Below are 19,478 nucleotides of genomic sequence, written 5' to 3'. Positions count from 1 at the left end.
ATAAAGAAGACATAGACTCACTTGATCTTGGTGACTATGTGACTGAAATAGGCAACGCAATGAGTTTGCCACTACCACAGGCATGCAAACTTTTCATCAGCAACAAAATTATGTTTTGCATTACCGCAATTTAAAGTATTTTGTTCATAAAAGCATAAAAGTTACAAAAATACGATCAATCAAGCGATCAAGTTTGATCAATCAAAATGGCTTTCCAAATTAATTCATTTGAACACCGACGAGCGCCAAGAAGCAATTTCGAAAATCGATCAGGATTTTTACAAGCTGAAGTCCAATTTTTCATCTGGAAATGTTTTGAGAAACAGAGTGGCAGTAACGTTTGTGCAAACAGAAGGGGAACTTTGAAGGCTACCTCCGAAAACAACTTAACTTCAATCAAAGCAATCGACGGAGGCCACTCTATCACCACAAATAGGAAACGGTCAGTTTAATGGAACAAGCCTGCTATTGTGGGGGCCAGCATTCTCGAACTCTCAAAACTCTTCATGCCTAATTTTTACTACAATGTCATATAAAGGGTGACAAATTGACGACTGCTTTACTCCGACACCGATTCATTTGACTGCAAAAAACAGGTGATTTTTATTACGACCTAGAAACCAATTCAGCTCTCAGAGCGCTTTTTGTTTTTTCCAATTTTTGCAGAGGTCACCAATTATTTGACGGATCTATTAAAAAAGTTCCTAAAAGAATAAAAAAGTTTGCACAATTGAATCTCAACCACGAAAATTCAAAAAACATTATCCAAACAGGCGAAACAGTTCGCATAGAAAATGTAAATTTCACTTCGGAAAGACATCATTGTCAAAAGATGTGCGTAAATAAGATAGCACTCAGCGCATATGATGATAAAAGGTATATAATGCAAGAAAAAGAGACAAATTCACCTTTCGGACACTATTCCCTGGCAGACAAATTAACTTCCAAACAAAAATGTAACGATACAAAGTGGGGTATTCTCTCAAATGATGACGATCCAGTAAATGTGTTTTAATTGCCTCAATGTGGAGAAGCTTCATGCTGGAAAATTCAATTGAAGCAATGAATGACGCTATTGACTTCATTACTCTATCTGATATCAGTGATATAAGCGATCAGGAAACTCCGAACACATTTGTTTCTTTAGTAAAAGCTGAAGAATGTTGTGACTCATCTATCAGCAGTGATAATCTATCTTTGGCCATTTATCGAAAATCAAGGAGACAGCTAAGAACCAACAGTAACCTCTGCACTGAAATAAAATTCAGTGGTGATCAACCACTTTCAGATAAGTTGGAGGGTGAACTAAAAAACGTAGAAAAAGACAATGAATCGCCTATCATTTCAATCAAACGTACTAGCGCACGACGCATTGTTGACCTTGATAGCAACTGAAGTAATTTTTTTCTTGTTTTTTATTAGTACAGGAAAGTAAAATCGATTTCGGAAAGTAAATTTTCGAAACATGCAAAGAATAAAAGTTGATCATTCAGGATCTCATAGAACACAAAGATGCTTAAACTCGAGAGCCTGCAGAAGTTTTGACAGATAAGAATACTAAGGAATTGAATAGTAAGTTCTATCAGCAATGGGTTTAAACAATGACACATTACCTTGCAGACAGTAGCCTCCTGACCGTAGCAATCACCATTGTAAGAATCGTAGTAATAGGAAAGTTTAACAGGAATGGTGGTAATTGAAAAATTTAACTGGAGAACTAAAAGCAATAACAGATGTATAAAAAACAAGGAAGAAACAAAAGAACAGACCAAAAAATGATGTACAAAAAAACCGATAAACTAATGTATGAAATTATTTTATATCAAAATTAACTAAAGTGTTAAACAAATTTAAAAAAAATCGAAATGAAAAAAACAATTTACGGGCTGTCCCGTGGAATTTTGAATAAACTGGAATGACCAGAGTATGAATTAGGTCATTGATTTTTTTTATTTGAACCTAATCCGTCGTTTCAAAAGCTTCACATTTCGCTAAATTCTCATCGCCGTTGTCTTTTAGTTTGGAGGAGAAAGGTTATATTCTCCTTATAGGTCCTAATTGTGAGCTTTTACTTTAAACTGGGACTATCAGACAGAAAGGGTTTTATTGCAAGTTTTTATCAAAAAAGCATTCGTTTTCTACCCTGAAGACCCAAATTAGCTTCTCTGTTCAAAAATTAACTCTCCTTCAGCATTTGCTGTTTTACATTTATTTATATCTAAATTGGACTGCTTTTTCACCTCGACCCAAATTAATTTCAAAGTCGCTAAAACACTCAAGAAAGATTGACATCTATGCAATGCGGGTTTTTCAATTCCAAATTGGTACATGATGTTACCTCAATGTAATTGAACAGAAACCCGCGCCAATGGGAAGGAATATTGTCATACACAGTTACTGACAAAGCAGAACTCATTTCTGATTCGCAAATGTTATATGGATAGTAGAAATTAAAAAATGAACAGGAAATGAAATGCAGGGATTTGTTTATTTCTGTTTCTCTAATTGCTTTCACCAAAATTCACTTTTAGCCAACAGACACCATGTTACAGCCAAGTTTTCTCATACTTATTGTCCAGTTTTCCGTTTGATGATCCCGCGAATTTTTCAGGCACAACACAAAGATGCTTGAACTCGAGAGCTTGCAGAAGTTTTGACAGATAAGGATACTAAGTAATTGAATAATAAGTTCAATCGGCAATGGATTGAAACAATGACACCTTACCTTGCAGACAATGGCGTCCTGACCGAGGCAATCACCATTTTAAGAATTGTAGTAATAGGAAAATTAACAGGAAGGGTAGTAATGGAGAAATTTAACAGGAAAACGAAAAGCAATAACAGATGTATAAAAAACAAAAAAATAGAAAAGAGCAGACAAAAAAATGATGTACGAAAATAAAATCGATAAACTAATGTGTGAAATTAACTAATATCAAAATTAACTGAAGTGTTAAACAAATTTAAAAAATATCAAAATGAAAAAATAATTTACGGGCTGTCCCGTGGAATTTTGAATAAACTGGAATGACCAGAGTATAAATCAGATCATCCAGTATTTCTTCAATTTCCTCCAGAACAGAACTAATGTTCATAAGATGCTCAATGAGCTTCAAATTCTCATCTTCCCACCCATCTAAAACTTAGATATCGCCTTTTGTGATTGAAAGCTTGACATTTATGCCATGCGGATTGTCAATTTCCAAATTGGTAAAAGATGTTACCTCATATGATTTGACCAGAGCCCCACGCCAATGGAAATTAATATTGTCATATACAGTTACTGACAAAGCAAAACTCATTTCTGATTTGCAAAGTTTATATGGATAGTAGAAATAACAAATGAACAGGAAATGAAATCCAGTTGCTTATTTCTCTTTCTCTAAATGCTTTAGCCAAAATGCAGGTTTAGCCAGTAGACAACCTGTTACAGCCAAGGTTTCTCCTAATTTCCTCCGCTAAATTCCACAGAAGAGCTCATAAACAAAAGTTCGTATCCATTTGTTTTAAAAGTGTTAATAATTGTCTTTTGATTGAAACGCTGAAAAAAGACTCATATCAGGAAAATTTTCCGTTGTTTTTTTCGAATGCCCCTTGAACGTTGCAGGCACAACTGTTTTTCACGTGTTTTACAAACTCGTCTTTGTGAAGAACAGCCTGCTTACAAAGTGGACAAATTTGGTCACATATTTTCCCTGAAACTAGGGTCTGGTAACTATATAGGGGTAGATTTCAAGATAATTTTTGTATATTCGGTGTTTTGAGATCTGAAAAAAACAAATGTTTTTTTCATCTATTACCTTTATTTATGTAACGATTTTTGACAATTTGTAAAGTGATTCAATTTTTCTTTATCCTTTTCAGGACACAGCAGGTCACACATTTTTTTTATTTGAACTCAATCCGTCGTTTCAAAAGCTTCATATTTCGCTAATTTCTCATCGCCGGCGTCCTTTAGTTTGGAGGAGAAAGGTTATATTCTCCTTATAGGTCCTAATTGTGAGCTTTTACTTTAAACTGGGACCACGAGACAGAAAGGGTTTCATTGCAAGTTTTTATCAGCAAACCATTCTTTTTCTACCCTGAAGACCCAAATTAGCTTCTCTGTTCAAAATCATCTCCCCTCTAGCGTTTGCTGGCTCACATTTATTTAAATCTTAATCGGACTGCTTTTTCACACCGACCCACTCAAGAAACAATGACATCTATGCCGTGCGGATTTTTCAATTCCAAATTGGTACATGATGTTACCTCAATGATGTCGACCAGAAACCCGCGCCAATGGGAAGGAATATTGTCAAACACAGTTACTGACAAAGCAGAACTCATTTCTGATTCGCAAAGGTTATATGGATGGTAGAAATAAAGAAATGAACAGGAAATGAAATACAGGGACTTTTTTATTTCTCTGTTTCTCTAACTGCTTTCACCAAAATGCACTTTTAGCCAACAGACACCATGTTACAGCCAAGGTTTCTCATACGTATTGTCCAGTTTTCCGTTTGATGATCCCGCGAATTTTTCAAGGCACATCTGTTTTTAAAGTGTTTTTCGAACTCGTTCTTGTGAAAATAAGCATGCTTAAGAAATGGACAAATTTGGTCAAATATTTTTGCTGAAACTAGGGCCTGGTAACTATTTGAGGTGTCGTTTTCGAGACCTATTTGTATTTGAGGTGTTTTGAGAGTTGAGAAAGAAAAGAATGATTTGAGGAACAAAAAGAACTTTAGAAGCAAAAAATTGGTGATTCAAAAAATATCTACTGCAATTTTTTATATAACAAATCATCAATTTTTTATATAACAAATCATCACAATTTTTGTGATGATTTGTATAATGTTCCATAATCTTTCTATCATATAGCACCAGAAAGGAAGGCCTTCATTCCAAACTTTTATCAGCAAACCATTCAATTCCTACCTAGAAAACCCAGATTCGTTTTCCTTTTCAAAATTGATTTTTTGGACAACATTTGCATTATGCATTTGCTTGACTCTTAATTGGATCATTTTTTTTACATCAAAGCAAATTAATTTCAAAACCCGTAAAACACCGCAAGCTCATTTTTTTTTGTATTGAAAGTCGGTTTTGAGAAGGCCGCTTCGCTTTAATTAAATTCTCATTAAAATCATGACCCTAATGAAAATTTGACAAAAACTAAATTTTGCCCCTTTCAAACTCTTAATGTTCAAGTTAGATCCCACTTGCGCGCTGAAGCAAAATTTTCTTTGTGCCAAACTTTGTATTCCAATTTGACAAAAAAGATGAAGACACAAACTATAAAAGTATGAAACAGGTAAGGTAATCTTCCATATGACTTGTAATTACTCATTTAAATTCCTTTTCCGAACAAGAAATCAATTTTTTTAGAGATAAAATATATTGCAGGGGGTCCTACAGTCCTATGGCAGATTACCTTGCTACTTACGTGTGAGCTACAAAATTAAATTCTTCGGCCGATAAGAGTAGTGTGTAACGTATAAGTTGAAGCTACATGGTGCTCCGTTGGGTTGATCAATTGAAACTAACTTTTTTGTTCGTTTCAAATCGTGTTCGATTTCGGCTCCCAAATTCCAGAAACTGCTGAGATAAACTTCATCTCTCTGAGAGCATTCTTTTTTGAAAATTTTGAAAAAGTTCAAATTTCAGTATGAATGTCTCACCTGCTGCTTAAATTTTTGTTGTGCTTCTAGTCAACTATTAAGAAGAATTGGCTTCACGCAGATTTTGCCTTGCAAAAACGATTTTCCAAAACTCGAGCTTGAAAGATAATGCAGTCAGAAATTTGTAAAGGTTTTGTCCCAGAAGTTTTGTCCTAGCCGCCAATTTCGGGCTCAAATCAGTGTTTAAAACCTTTTTGATGATCTTTTTAACACCTCCAAACTTATGTCGTTCAAGTGTTCTTAAAGAGACAGCGTTTATTATTTTATTATTCAAAACTCAATCCAAACCATTTTTGAAGACTTCAAAACCAATCAACAGCTAGACCAGTCATTTTTGTCAGTGTTTAGAGAACATAAAAAAAATGACTTTCTTTTTTGCGTTAGCAACTGAAAAAAAATTACTTCTACTTGATTTTTAAAATATTCAAAATAAATGAAAATTATTTTAATTGTCCAGAGAAAAGCCTACCGTGCATCTTACGCAATCAAAAAATTACGCAATCAATATGGAGGATGGAATAAAACTAATGGCTTGTCCCCGACACTTAGTATAAACTGGCAATACAAGCAGTTTAGTCAAATATTCCAGTTCCTTATCTTTTTCTTCAAGACAGAATGAATGCTTATTAGCTGTGACATCAATTTGTTGTTTTTCGCGTCTATCATTGAATTGAGCAGTCCCGTTTAACGAGATGAGATTTGTATTATAAACATTATCGTAGCCAAACGTAGTAAACGAGACAATTCAGTTTATAAGTGAGGGAAGCACTCATTTTTATGTAGTTGAGGAAAACAACATAGATAAATGTAGTTTTTGGCCAGATGATGCTTACCTTGATATGAAATTCGTCCTATTATTCTGCCAACAAGAAAGATCACGTTAGCGCACTTTTAATAGCGGCCAACCGGTAGCTATTTTTTTAAAAGTAAATATTGAGTCTCAGAGTTCTCGATTACATTTCACTTCGTAGTTTATACCAGTTACCGCCCGTTTTATCACCACATATAAAAACTGCTTACGTAATCAAAACATGTTGCTGAAAAATGGGCGGAAAAACCTAATAGTCTTTTGTGGGCTGGCTCATTAAAGCATCAACATTTGCATTTTTTGTGAATGAGTTGAGTTTCTCTGATTTTCTAATAGCGCCAACAGAGAATTTTTTTTTAATTTGGATGGTTTAGCGAAGATCAAGAACAGATACTGGGAAATCAGAGCATGCAACAAAAAACAGTAGAACTACACTACACTATCTCCTGAAAATTTACGTTAATTAAGCATTAATTGTTAAAATTTTTCATCGAGTCGTAGAGTTTTCTAAAAGAAAACGGTTGGTTGGTTAAATGAACTGAAGGCTAAACTTAGAGCAGACTCGGAGATCAATTTGAATGAAAATGTTTACAAGCGGAAAAGAAATTTTGTGTTTGGAAAATTATGGAATAATCCTAGGAATATACAAAATACATATTTGTTTAGAATAGAAAACAATCTCCTCGATAAAACATCAAAGTTTACTTTCAAGTCGTCCATCGTTGTCTGAAAAGATCTTTTTGCTGTAGCACTCAGAGAAAAACCCCTTAACATGGTCTATATCGCTAATTATTGGAGCGAGTATTCGAGATATTTCGAAATTCTCTCAAGTTTTTCATAACGTTACAGAAAAATTTTGATTTTCTACTGAAGAATATTAGCTGACTTACAAATTTTCTCCCAAAGATTTGAGCAAGGAACTGGCTGTTAACAAGGAACTGAAGTCGGTCTTCGATATCGGTAACTATTCGCAAACAAATCCACTTTAAAGCACAACATTTGGGAAGAAAGTTTCGTTGTTCGACGATTAATTGTGTGGTGAGGAGGTTATGGTAGAGTTCTTGGGCTCAAAACCAAAAATGTACTCTATTCTATCTCAGGTTTAGTTTTTTTAATTAGAACTTCAACCCTAAGATTTATACTGCTTCATTTGGAGATCAACTTCTGGTAGTGAAAAAAAACCGTGAATAGAAATAAAAATTGTGTCTTCTTTGAATCACTGCTCGTTTCACTATTAGAGAAAAAGAGCATGAATAAGGTACACAGAATGAAGTGAACTAGAAATATCCAAAAACTTCTCACCAATAACTGTTTCGAAAACATTCTCTCAAAAAAAGGAAATAAACGAGCGTTAAACTACTAGATTATTTCGAAAGTGGACCCACTGTTAACAGTGTGAAAACCAATCGATTTTGATTAACCGCGTACGATGACAAAATACTTTTTTTACGAGAACGGAAGACATACTTCACCGTATGGCTATCATTTTGTCGTAGACAATGTTGTTATGTTGTCAAAAACTTGAAAACTGCACGATAGTATGAAACAAGTAATGCGTTGTTCTGGTGGAATTGATACAATTGATTGTTCAGAATGTAAAACAGCACAGAGACTGAAAAGAAACAATTCAAAATCTGTGGCTCAACCAAAATTTTCAAATACAATTTTTCATCATTTGATTAGGAGTATTTGTAACGGGAATATACAAAAAACGCGCTAGATTCAAATGGCAGTGCATACGGATTATCTGACAAAACTCAAAACAAATTTATTATGTCCGAACCGCAAGAAAGTGGGACCGAAAGTCCAAACTTGATTCAAACTAGTAAACAAAAAAGAAAGCGCATTGTCATTGAAAGCGGTTCTACCTTTTGAACTAATCGCGAATATTGCTGTTTTCAAAAAAACTTTTCACAATCTCCTTGAATAAAAATAGAGAAAAAAGTTTACCATGAAATACACAGATAAGAGTTCAAAATTTGTTCACTCATTTCATTTTGGTTAGCCAAATAAGCTGAGATCCAAACGATTGAAATTCAAAAATAAGGATTTTTTAAAGGAGAAACAGAGTTGCACTTATATCAAGAAACTGATGCCCGTAAATTGGAAGGGTTGAAATTTAATGAAGGTTGAAACTAAATCATGACAGGCATGATATAATTCCCGCGCTGATCAAACTCTCATGAAACATTTTTGTTCATAAGAAAATTTCTTTTCAGCTTTTTCTTCAGACGTATATAGATAATGCGGATTTCTCAGGAGTGCATGAACTACATTAAAAATCCTTTATTTTAAAAGATGTTTTGAAGCAAACTTTTTAAAATTATTTTCAACTGATTTTTCTACTTTTGCGTCTGAAAAGCTACTATAAAATTATTTGTTCGTATGTTTAAGTAGTTGATCGTGCCTTAAATTTCTACCAACAGTTTCCAAAATTAGTGTACTACACTTCTACTTCAACTATGTGTAATCAGTGCTCTAGATGAATTAACTTACATTGAAATAAATTAACCCGAAATGATTAATTTGGTTTACATTTTCAAAAATAAATTAATCTGTTATACAATGTGAAGCTCTGTTAGTTAAAACACTATTGGTTATGATGTTTAACTTGATAGTAACATTGATGATAGTGCTGAGATGGTGTTTTGTCTGTATACATCTGTTGGCTTTGCCTACTTTTGCATGTGTTTGAATGCTATTGCTCCTGCTGCCAATCAATCAATCGATAAATTGATCAATCAATCAGTCTACCAAATATTCAATTTAACTTTTGTCTAATTTTCTTCTACATTTCAAATTGAAGCAGCTGTTCAGCGGAAACTTCAATAGAATTATTAATTTGAATTAATGAAATTGGTGGAGAGAGCTGGTCAGATCAATTATAAAGAATGATTACGATTGTGTGATCATGAAGTAGGAGTTATTGTTTTGATTTGATATCCCTCACGACCAGCTATGGTCAGGGTTCCGTGTTGACGAAAAAACTCTACTTTTTATCTAGCTTCCATACATCTTTATTTGAAAAAAAAAATGTATCATAGCTATGTTGGATCTCACCGCTCATTGAGTCAGAAGAAATGTGTTTTCCCCTCTCATTGAATACTAAAAGCTTGAGAGATGAATCTATTCGTGATCGTTGTTGTCAACCCCACAATCAAACGCAAAAACAAAAAAAGAACGTTTAAACGAGTATACAATTAAGCAACAAGCAATAATCTGTTCAGTAAAGTGTGTTCAAGGGAATTTGGACTTAGTAAAAAAGGGCAATGTTAAAAATCACCTCCAAAATTCTTGAAAACAATTAATTTAAAAGTAATGAAAACCATTATCTAGCAACTGAAATTATTGAATAGCCTCGCTATTGAGATCTGTAAATTAGAGATATAGTCTATTGCGCTTTCTGTCAACGTAATTAGGGTGATATGGGACTGATCATTAATGTGTCGCGAATGTGATAAAATAACAAGTCAGCAAAAGTTCAACAAATTTGAAAATTGACGAAAATTCTATCAAAGCCAACAAACCAATCTTTAAAAGATAAAACGGCAAAGAAAACTACGTTCTAATTTACTTGAAAGAGAATGTAAGTTCTCCCTTTGCTGAGACTATGCGTCAAGATGACATAAATAAGACAAAAATAGTGAAGCGCAAAAAAGCGCTAAAACATTTTTTAAAAGAAAAAGTCATGGCAATCATCAACTTTCAACTGAAGAATCTAAGACTGTTTAATTTTACCTGTTTAAGAGGCCAATTGGACCTGTCATTAGTTGAACTTAGGCAGAGGAGATCAAAAATAATAACAAGAACAGGCAAAATTCAAGAATTCACGAATAATTTGTCGCAAACACAGTGCCGAAGCCCTAAAGAAGTTTGATGTTTTTTCATTAATCTTCATTTGCAACTAGGTTTATTTTGCGAATAGTTTAAAATTTTTCCGGCTCCTAATGAACATTAAAAAAATGGCAAAAGAAAAAGAACAGGCGCCCCATTACAATCCGATAAATTTTTGCTTTTTAATAAAGACCAAAAATAGTCCTACTTCTGCTGCTTGTCCATTAAAACAAATAGTTTGCTCATGTCTCATTAATTTAAATTCTTCATGAAAACAGACTTGTGTGCAATTGTGGGATGTAAATAATACAGAAAGGTTTTTTAAAAGACAGAACTAAAACAATCCGTGTCTTTTAGCTTCCAAAAATCAGTGATGACACCAAAACTGGTCTTGCTATCGCTAAGCTCCTGTTGAAAAAGATTAATCTCAAATAGTTGTCTAAAAGATTTATCAAAAGTAATTATTGAAATTTGATAAATGTCGATTTAAATTAGCGAAAGGACTCCGAATTGTTAATGCCAGAATTTTTATATAGGAATTGGAGTTAAAATTAGTAGGCTAAGAAGTAGGCTAAGAAAGCATTTTGGTGTCACTTTTCAATAAGAATTGAGGAAACTGTGATTTTTCCAAATTTTGGACAATTTTCCTAAAAAGTGTCCTTTTAAGCGTTTCAGGAGCTCTCTTTCAACTTTAAACTTAAGTCTTATGAAACTGCTGCTGGCTGTTTTGTTTTAATTTTAAAAAAAATGATCAAATTTCCACAAAGAGTTTTTCTACGAAAAATGAGAAACAGTGGAAGTTCTACTTTTTACAATTTTTCTAATGATATGATTCACAACTCTCTACAATGAATGTCGATCGCAAAAATTGGCCGAACAAAAAACACTGTTGAGCATATAGTTCATCCAACAGTAAAGTGGGTTGGAACCTTAAAGTGGATTGTGCTGTGAAAACCAAGCAAATTTTTGCGAATGGAGGAACTTCTGTGACTGCATAACATAAATATTAGATAAAAAGTCAGGTTTCTAGATCTACTGCACTGCTAATTTTGTCAGGTATTTTGCATTGAACACTGGTAGAATCAATCAGCTAGAAAAGGAATCGGATCTATTGTGTTCACCAATCATAGCAGCAAAACATCTGTTTTGAACATTTAGCAGATTTAGCAAACATATTAAGTTTTAAAAAATGTACACTAACAGGTGGTATTTACCTGAAAACGCATTTCTTTCCGGAACAAGGAACAAGTAGTGCTGGTAGCAAACATCAATTGCTGAGTTGTCGTCAATTGCATGAAACATTTAGGGGCAGCAAGGTGATGAACTGTAATTCGGAAATATAACCTAGCTGAGAGGTTGACTTCATGAAAAGACGAATAAAGTCGACCTGGAGTTGTTTCTCTACATTAAATAAACAGTCAACCTCCTATTAACGGTCTTCTAGTAACCTAAAGTCTTCCATAAGTCGACCAACTGTCTTTTCATACCCAATATCGGTCGACAACGGTCTTTTCGTAAATCGACCAACGGTCTTTTCATATCCCATATCCGACAACCTACGGTCTTTTCGTACCCAATATTGGTCGACTCATAGCCTTTTCATAAGTCGATAAACGGTCCCTTTGCAACCAATATCGGTTGACCACGGTCTTTTCATATCCGGTTCAGTCGACCTAAAGTCTGATCATAGGTCTTTTTCACCAAATTTGTAGGTTTTCCTAAAGTCGACTGCGACCAATATCGGTCAACGCACAGTCTTTTAATATATAATACAGTCCACCACCTAAAAGTTTTTCATATTTCGTCCAGCGGTTAATTCATTTTCAGTACGATAGACCTAAAGTCTTATCATAGGTCTTCTTTTACGGAAAGTTTAGTGCCATAGACAACGGTGTGAGGCTCGCGAAAACGTCTTGTATATTTTTCTAGGCTTCTTCAGCTTCTTTGACGACTAGGGACGGTTCATTCTAAGCTCCAAAAGGAGCGCACCAAGCCTGTAATCACCAAAAAAATAGAGAGACCATAGAAAAGGGTGCGTTGAAGCGCGAGAACACGAGAAAAAAATTTAAAAAAATTTTGCGGTAAACTTTATTCGAAAACTCTTATTCGCTGGTTTGCACATAATACCTAACGAATTACTATCTATTATCATGCTCTGCCTAGACGAACTCCACTATTATGTTTGATTATTTTTGATCAACTTCATGACTTTATTCAAAAACTATTTCTCAAGAAAACCTTATCATTTTTTTTCATTATTCTGTTTTTGTTGCCTTAAAGTCGACAATGACCAATATCGTCGACCTAAAGTCGTCCATGACCAGTATCCTTGACTTAAAGTCCACCATGACCAATGTCGGTCGACTTAAACTCGACCATGCCCAATATCGGACGACCTAAAGTTGACCATGACCATTAAGGCTGGCCTAAAGTCTGATCATATCCATCATCGGTCGATCACTGTCTTTTCATATCCGATATCCGTCGACCACAGTCTTTTCATAAGTCGACCTCTCAACAGGGGTATCAATTGGAATTAGACCGGTAGTTTGCGACGACTCAGCACGGACGACGTGGGAAGTAAGAGCAAAATACTTCGCTGCCTGCTTGCAACGATCTACCATCCAAAGACTGGTGCTGCTTGCGTAACGACTCAGGGTACATTTGGTGTTTGTCAAGAACAAGGTGACGATTGAGAAGAAGAATGTGAAGAACACTTCGATGAGTTGGTGTGAAGAAAATTGCGACCAGCAAACCACTTGTTGGGTCTACCCGTTGATTGATTAGGTTGGCGAGATCAGGCAAACCCCTAGAAGCTTTACTGTGAAAATCAAGGCAAAAATAAACTAATTATGCTATTAAAAACTCAACAAGTCAACATGTAACCCAAACTTGAAAAAGTTCAGTTATTCTTTGGCCCTCATCGTTGCTGCCAATCACGTGCGCTACAACAAAATATACATATAGCAATTTATGAATTAAACAGGTGAACGGGACAAGAAAGTACTGGTGAGAGCTGGTAGGATGAAAGAGGTTGTAGATAGAGAAATGAAAAAACTAAAAAACCTATCTGCTCAATAAAGAAATTGTCTTTTTACAAAATTTATTTGAAACTTTTCAACAAAATCTATAAAAAAGGCAGCAATTTGTCGCAGCAAAAATGCGTCAACCGAGTTTAGATTATTTTCTAAGCAATGTCAGGAAATAATGGAAATTAGTTCTGTGTAATATCAGGCGTCATTGCGCAAAATTTTGGCACTATTTAAGAGCATCAAATAATTTTCTACACTTTTCTTTATAGTTTTTTAAATCATCAGTCATCATTTCATTGCTTCAATGATACTTCAGCAGATTCTCAATTAAAGTTAGATACTGCGAACCAAAGTCGAGCTATGCTTTTATTGGCGAAATGATGGTGTCTTTTGCAATTGTTTTTTTCCCAGTATAATTCATTTTTATAGGTTGAAACATCATAGCTCTATAGCTTTATGTGTTTGAAACACATAGAGCAAACACGTTATGTCTTCACCGTTGTTGTGTGGGAGTAAAATGCTAGTTATTAAAAGGAGATCTGCCCCCAAAATGTTACTTAGATCAGTTTTTGAAAATGCGTACCGGCGGATCACGTTAGCAAGTTAGAGAACATAAAACATACTTTTACATACTTTTTCAAAAAAACTTTTTAAAAAAGTTTTTAGATCGTTGGGATCATTGTCAACGCAGATATTGATAACTTTTACATTACAATATTCTCTCCCGATGAGTGTAGAGTAGAAATAACTGAAGATTGAAATAGAAAACACTGGATAGAAATCGGAAAGAGAAAATAGAGAACACTCCATGCTGAACTAAAATTTCGGAGAGAAGTCAATCGTATAGTAGAGTAAAAGTGCAACATCAAAGGGTTGTCGCAATATTCAATAAGTTCTTTTTTCAAAATTTAAGTGCTTCGTAACTAATTATCTGTTGTTTATCTTCATTAGAGTGTCCAATTTTTTGATGACCAAGCTGAAATAAATTGAATTCTGTTAATTTCTAGCCAGGATGACAAACTTTTTAGCTGAAACATAGACGAGACAAATTGAAATAAAACAGCCGTTGTAAATGACACTGGCATTTTTGCTTCTGAACAAAAAAATTTTCAGCTAACATTTTTCAAATAGATCAAAAGTCAAGCGCCGAAGAGCAACTGTTTAACTTTTTGTTAAAAAAAACAGCAATTTTGTTTTCAAATATGAGCTCTAAGAGGAAAAAAATTGGGTATTTTTATTGTCTTCTTTTGGATCCGTCCATATATTTAAGTGTAGAAGTTAGATTGATTACGAAGCTGAAACTTTTCACAAATGTCACCAGTTGTTGGTTATCAAAATGGCTATCAGATCACACACACTGCTGCAATTTTTGAAGAATTTCTTCTTCGCAGAATTTTTGGTAGACTATTTAATCTGGGTATGAATAGTGCTCATAAACTAATATAATCTAGAAGTATTTTTGCTCAGGCTTAAGGAAATAAAATTTTATTTTTGCTAGGGGTGCCGATCCACGTCTTGAATTGGTTTCATATTAGTGGTAACCCTTATTTTGATTGCAGCGAGTTTTACCAAAGTTACGTTGTATGAATTTGAGATATTTTGGTATAACGCGTCGGAATCATTTATTGGGCACAACTACCACTCCGCAGTGAATTGTACGCAGACTGAGTTATTGATTGGCAACAATGTAGGCGCAAAGTAAACGAGAGTTTTTTTTAACATAAATTATCACCAAAGTCACATTGATTTATGTATGAGATCTTGTATTTTTGTAGAGTTACGTAAAACATTTTCATAAGTTTCTTGTACATATAATGAAGTGAATGTAGTACATATTTGATACGGCTCTCATCATTCTGTTTTGTGTGGTTTGACCGTTGCTTCAACACACGTTTGAGTTGATTGAACAAATTGAAAGAACAGTGTATCATTTTGCGCACGTGCGAGAGAAAAATTCCATCAAAATAGCAAATAATAACATCATTATTTTTCGCATTTGTGTATTACCAGCTAAGCCGCATCTAAGCTCCGTCAGCAACCAAACAACCAATCCTTATTAAACTAATCGCTAATCTCCGTAACGTCCGAATAAACAAACTATAATAACTAAGATTAGTTATAACTGCTGTCGTTAGTATTATTGTTATATTGATAACTATAACTAGCTTTACCCATTCATTAATCGTAAAAATTAGAGAGAATGATTGCGAGCAGTCTTATGTCCAGCAGGGATCCCTACCCCTTTGAGAAATTCCAGAATGACGACAACTTTAGAGGCAAGCCAGCTGGAACTATGGTAAGTTGCAAAAGTTCGATAATTTGGGTTTTTCCCGCTAATGTCCCCCCTCCCCCACAAAATTATGAAATTATAGCCCCCATTATGGTTGGTTTACCAAGATGGGGGCCATATGATATCTGACCAATAAGCTGGGGAGGGGGGTGTGGTGGCTATAATGGGAAAGACCCAATAATTTTTCACTTTGAAACCCCGGGTCTTTCATAGCCGCCAGCAATTTATAGCTCCCCCTTATGCTGTAACTGGACTGCATGTTATAGAACCACTAAGCTGGGGTCTATAATAGGAAAGATCTTAAACAGGAACGTGAAAGTGATGTTTGAAACTGGAACTTGCAGATTTCGATATGCAATGAATTATCGGCGGGCACCGGTTGATTAAGATCATGCTGATGATAATGGTATATATTGTAGCCCCGAGTGTACAAAGAGGCGACCCATTTGGACCAGCAGAAGGATCCCTGGAACAGACTGAACATGACCCCAACTCTGCAGAGTGTGCGTAGGAGGGTGAACCACTTCGACCCCCTCGCACCCAACGATGCTCTGGACTTTGAGCTGAAGACAAGCTATGACCAACATGCTGACCTGTTCCAACCTAGCAACTACTCTGTCCTTCAAAGGGAGACACTTAACCTCCCACACGGGTACATAATTGTTTATATTTTGAAAGATTTACTTTTGTCACCAGAAAATGAGCATCTGTCGTTAATACACGCACATGCATTTTTCAAAAATGCCTAAAGGCTGCGGCCGCAGAAGTTACAATGCCATAATATCTTGGATCGTTTCCGTTTGTGCCTCCTGTGCGTTTTACACCCCCCCCCCCCCCATTACAGTTCCGTTGTATAGTAACTGATTATGTAAAAATATTGCACATGCGCGGTGTGGCAACTTTCAGATCCTCCCGATTTTTAGCTCCCCGCTTTGTGTTTATATAACGTATACCAGTTAAGCATAAATATAGTGAGATTATAATTGCTAAAATCCAAACATCCGCGTTTTAAATCTTGTAACGTTTGTTTTTCGAGCAAAACTACATGACTCTCCAAAAGTCACTTTGAAATTCGGGCTAGAATCAAGCCGGTACGCTATTCTCATTGACCTCGTCCAGAAGTGACTGTGAGAAGAGTCAAGCAACATATCAAGAAGCCAAAAATCATTTCTAGCAATATCCTTTGTAAAAATGTTACTACCAGCTTAGTATGTGCATATTATTTGCTCCCCCAGACACACATGCAATGTTTTTTGCATAATGAGGCACAGACGGAAAAAATCCAAATAGTTTTGTCTGGAATGAAATTGATTTGTTCAAGCTAGCTGTTTGATCTGGCTCCAAAAACAAAAAAAGACTATCATAAGCAGAGATGACTTCTTCGACAAATTTTCCTTAAAATTTCCGTTGCTTATTGGAAAAACGCCCTTCTATCTCAAGCATCAATTACTTTGAGGCATATGTTCTAAAATTTATTACAGGTTGCATAATTTTAAGAATTAACAATTTTTGTATTTTTCTGATTTTCCCAGTGTCAGCTTGAATGCTAATTGTCAACCTCCTCATTACTTGGAAAATACATTTTGGTCTATATAAATAGCCGGGTTGTCGTGATGTTTTATAGGAAAATTTACCTTATCCTATACAAAACTCCAAAAATTGTTGATTTATGTTTCCAACTTTTTGCTATTATATGCGTCCAATCTTAAAATTTTCAGACCCAACCAGACAAGTGGTGCGTTAACCAAATAATGGTTCAATTGCTTGACATTTGTTTACGAAACCGTTCCGGCATTATTAATTGAATGTGAATTACAAATATAGTAACAATTTCTCAAAACATCAATATAATCAATTTATCTACAAAATCTTTGCTCAAAAAGACGTTTTCTTCTTAGAAAATCTCTAGAAAGCACGCCAGTTCCGGATGGCGGAAAAGTTTGAAGAGGAACTATCAGCCGGCGACCTAATTTCAGAACCGAACTTTTATTAATTATTAATGGTGTTACGTAGGTCAAAGCGATTGAGTTCAGTGTTTTTGATCAATATTTTTTATCCAGAATATTGTCCTATTACATTAATCATTATCAGAGTATACGTTTTTCAAATGTACAGTAAGTAAACCGTTTAATCTTTCAAATGGATCCACAAAAATACGCAGAACAAATTTAAATGATATCGTGGCAACATAAAATATTATTGCATTTTGTCAAAGGTTTCCCTATTCCACTTGTGTATAACTTTACCGATATTAGTGATGATTTGTATAATGCTCTTTTTGCTTAGGCTCGAAAGTTACTTGTTTTCGTTGCATTTTTATTTTATGTAATGTTTTTTTTTTAAAACTACTTGCTGCTATATTATTAATATGATTTGACTGTCTTAATTAGAGCAACTCTTTGCTCGTTATGTTCATTCTATGTCAACACAATTACTGTCAGAATAAAGTTTGGGACCTCTTTGTGTTGCGTCAACAATCTCCTAATTGATTGCAATCCTCTTCTCTCCACTGAGCAAACTGGTCCACACTGCGAGAGACTTAATATCCTCTTTTATACTGAGCTGTCATTTGAAGACTCGTCTTGTGATCACAACTTATTCATTAGAGTGTGTACGCTCACAGTGTTTAATACTTTTCGGAAAGTCACCTGAAAAAACATTTGAGCCAATATGTGCTCGAAGTGTTGCCTAATGGTTAATGAATTTTATGTCTACACCTCTTTTCCTGGTCCTTTTTTGGTCACACACCGTCTTTTCTTGAAAAATATGGCTAATGATGATAATTTATTAAGTCGGGATCTCCGGGACATTTAAGAGCCAACACTTTTCCTGGTCCTTTTTTGGTCACACACCGTCTTTTCTTGAAAAATATGGCTAATGATGATAATTTATTAAGTCGGGATCTCCGGGACATTTAAGAGCCAACATCAGTTGATTAGTTGACAAATATCGTCTTCTGGGAACTCATTTAGATCTTTTCTCAACTTTCACATGAAACAAAAATTTCGAGTTGGTCTCGGCAAAAGACAGTGTGCCCCCGACTTTATAGCGAACAGTTGTCGAAAACCATCGTTTTGTATATAATTAGGCCATAGATGTTATCTATGTTATCTACCGGCTATCTACTGGATTTTTCAAATAGGACATGCTATGGTTGTCTACTGTTATCTAGTATATAGAATTTGCCAATATCTGGAGAAAAGGGAAATTTACAGCTTTCTTTTTGCACTCTGAAGCAACCCAGCCTGTATATTTTGGAACATCACCATGAGTTCTTCTCTTTTTCAGGCGTGTGTTGAAGAACCGAGAAGTGCTTTCTAAGCTGCCCTATGACCCAATGTACCCTCCCCTGAGAGTTGCAGAGCAGGAGAGACGCTTGGACCCTAACAACGTCAAGGGTGCCATAGTGGGTGTCCACACAGAGATCACAAACCCAGGATACTCGAGGAAGACAGACGGAGGCATTTTCACTGCATAGACTCATTTATTGTACGATATAACAAGTGGAAACTAAAAAATTTGTTTAAAATGTTCTTCCCCTTACCAAATTAAACTTCTTAGATAAATCATTTCTTCTCTAATGACCATATGTATATATATTTTTTTCGTCCTGGAAAATGATCGCATAATTCTTTAATAAAATGCCCGAAGATTCTGCTCTAAAAAAAATATTTTTGTTTGTTATTAATATCAGAGCATTATAAATATGACCTGGATTTGATAATTGATAGAATTGAAATGTACGTATTGAGTCAGAAGGACTTTTTTAGACCTGTGCACAAAATGAGAAAAGCAATGTTTCAACTATAATTAAAAGGCTGATCAGACCGTCCCAGACGAAAGCGACATCT

At 35.0% G+C, this 19,478-nt stretch overlaps 1 protein-coding gene across 1 annotated transcript; it reads left to right on the top strand.

Annotated features, from left to right (window-relative positions):
• The first annotated feature begins 15,260 nt into the window (after positions 1–15,260).
• On the top strand, positions 15,261–19,196 carry LOC142346225 (protein CFAP276-like). Its single transcript, XM_075398742.1, has 3 exons — positions 15,261–15,633; positions 16,047–16,279; positions 18,916–19,196. Exons 1-3 carry the CDS (start codon positions 15,538–15,540, stop codon positions 19,103–19,105), a joined length of 519 nt encoding a protein of 172 aa, XP_075254857.1. The 5' UTR covers positions 15,261–15,537; the 3' UTR covers positions 19,106–19,196.
• The last annotated feature ends 282 nt before the right edge of the window (positions 19,197–19,478 follow it).

The sequence above is a fragment of the Convolutriloba macropyga genome, chromosome 1 (genome assembly GCF_964194025.1).
Source record: "Convolutriloba macropyga chromosome 1, txConMacr16.3, whole genome shotgun sequence".
Lineage (NCBI taxonomy): Eukaryota > Metazoa > Xenacoelomorpha > Acoela > Convolutidae > Convolutriloba > Convolutriloba macropyga.
This window is presented reverse-complemented; position numbering and strand designations above follow the sequence as displayed.

Bases quoted from the DNA above. Each gene is read 5' to 3' on its own strand.
- LOC142346225 (XM_075398742.1), top strand. From the start codon at position 15,538: ATGATTGCGAGCAGTCTTATGTCCAGCAGGGATCCCTACCCCTTTGAG. The intron at 15,634-16,046 runs GTAAGTTGCAAA...TATATATTGTAG, and splicing joins GCAAGCCAGCTGGAACTATG to CCCCGAGTGTACAAAGAGGC. The intron at 16,280-18,915 runs GTACATAATTGT...TCTCTTTTTCAG, and splicing joins ACACTTAACCTCCCACACGG to GCGTGTGTTGAAGAACCGAG.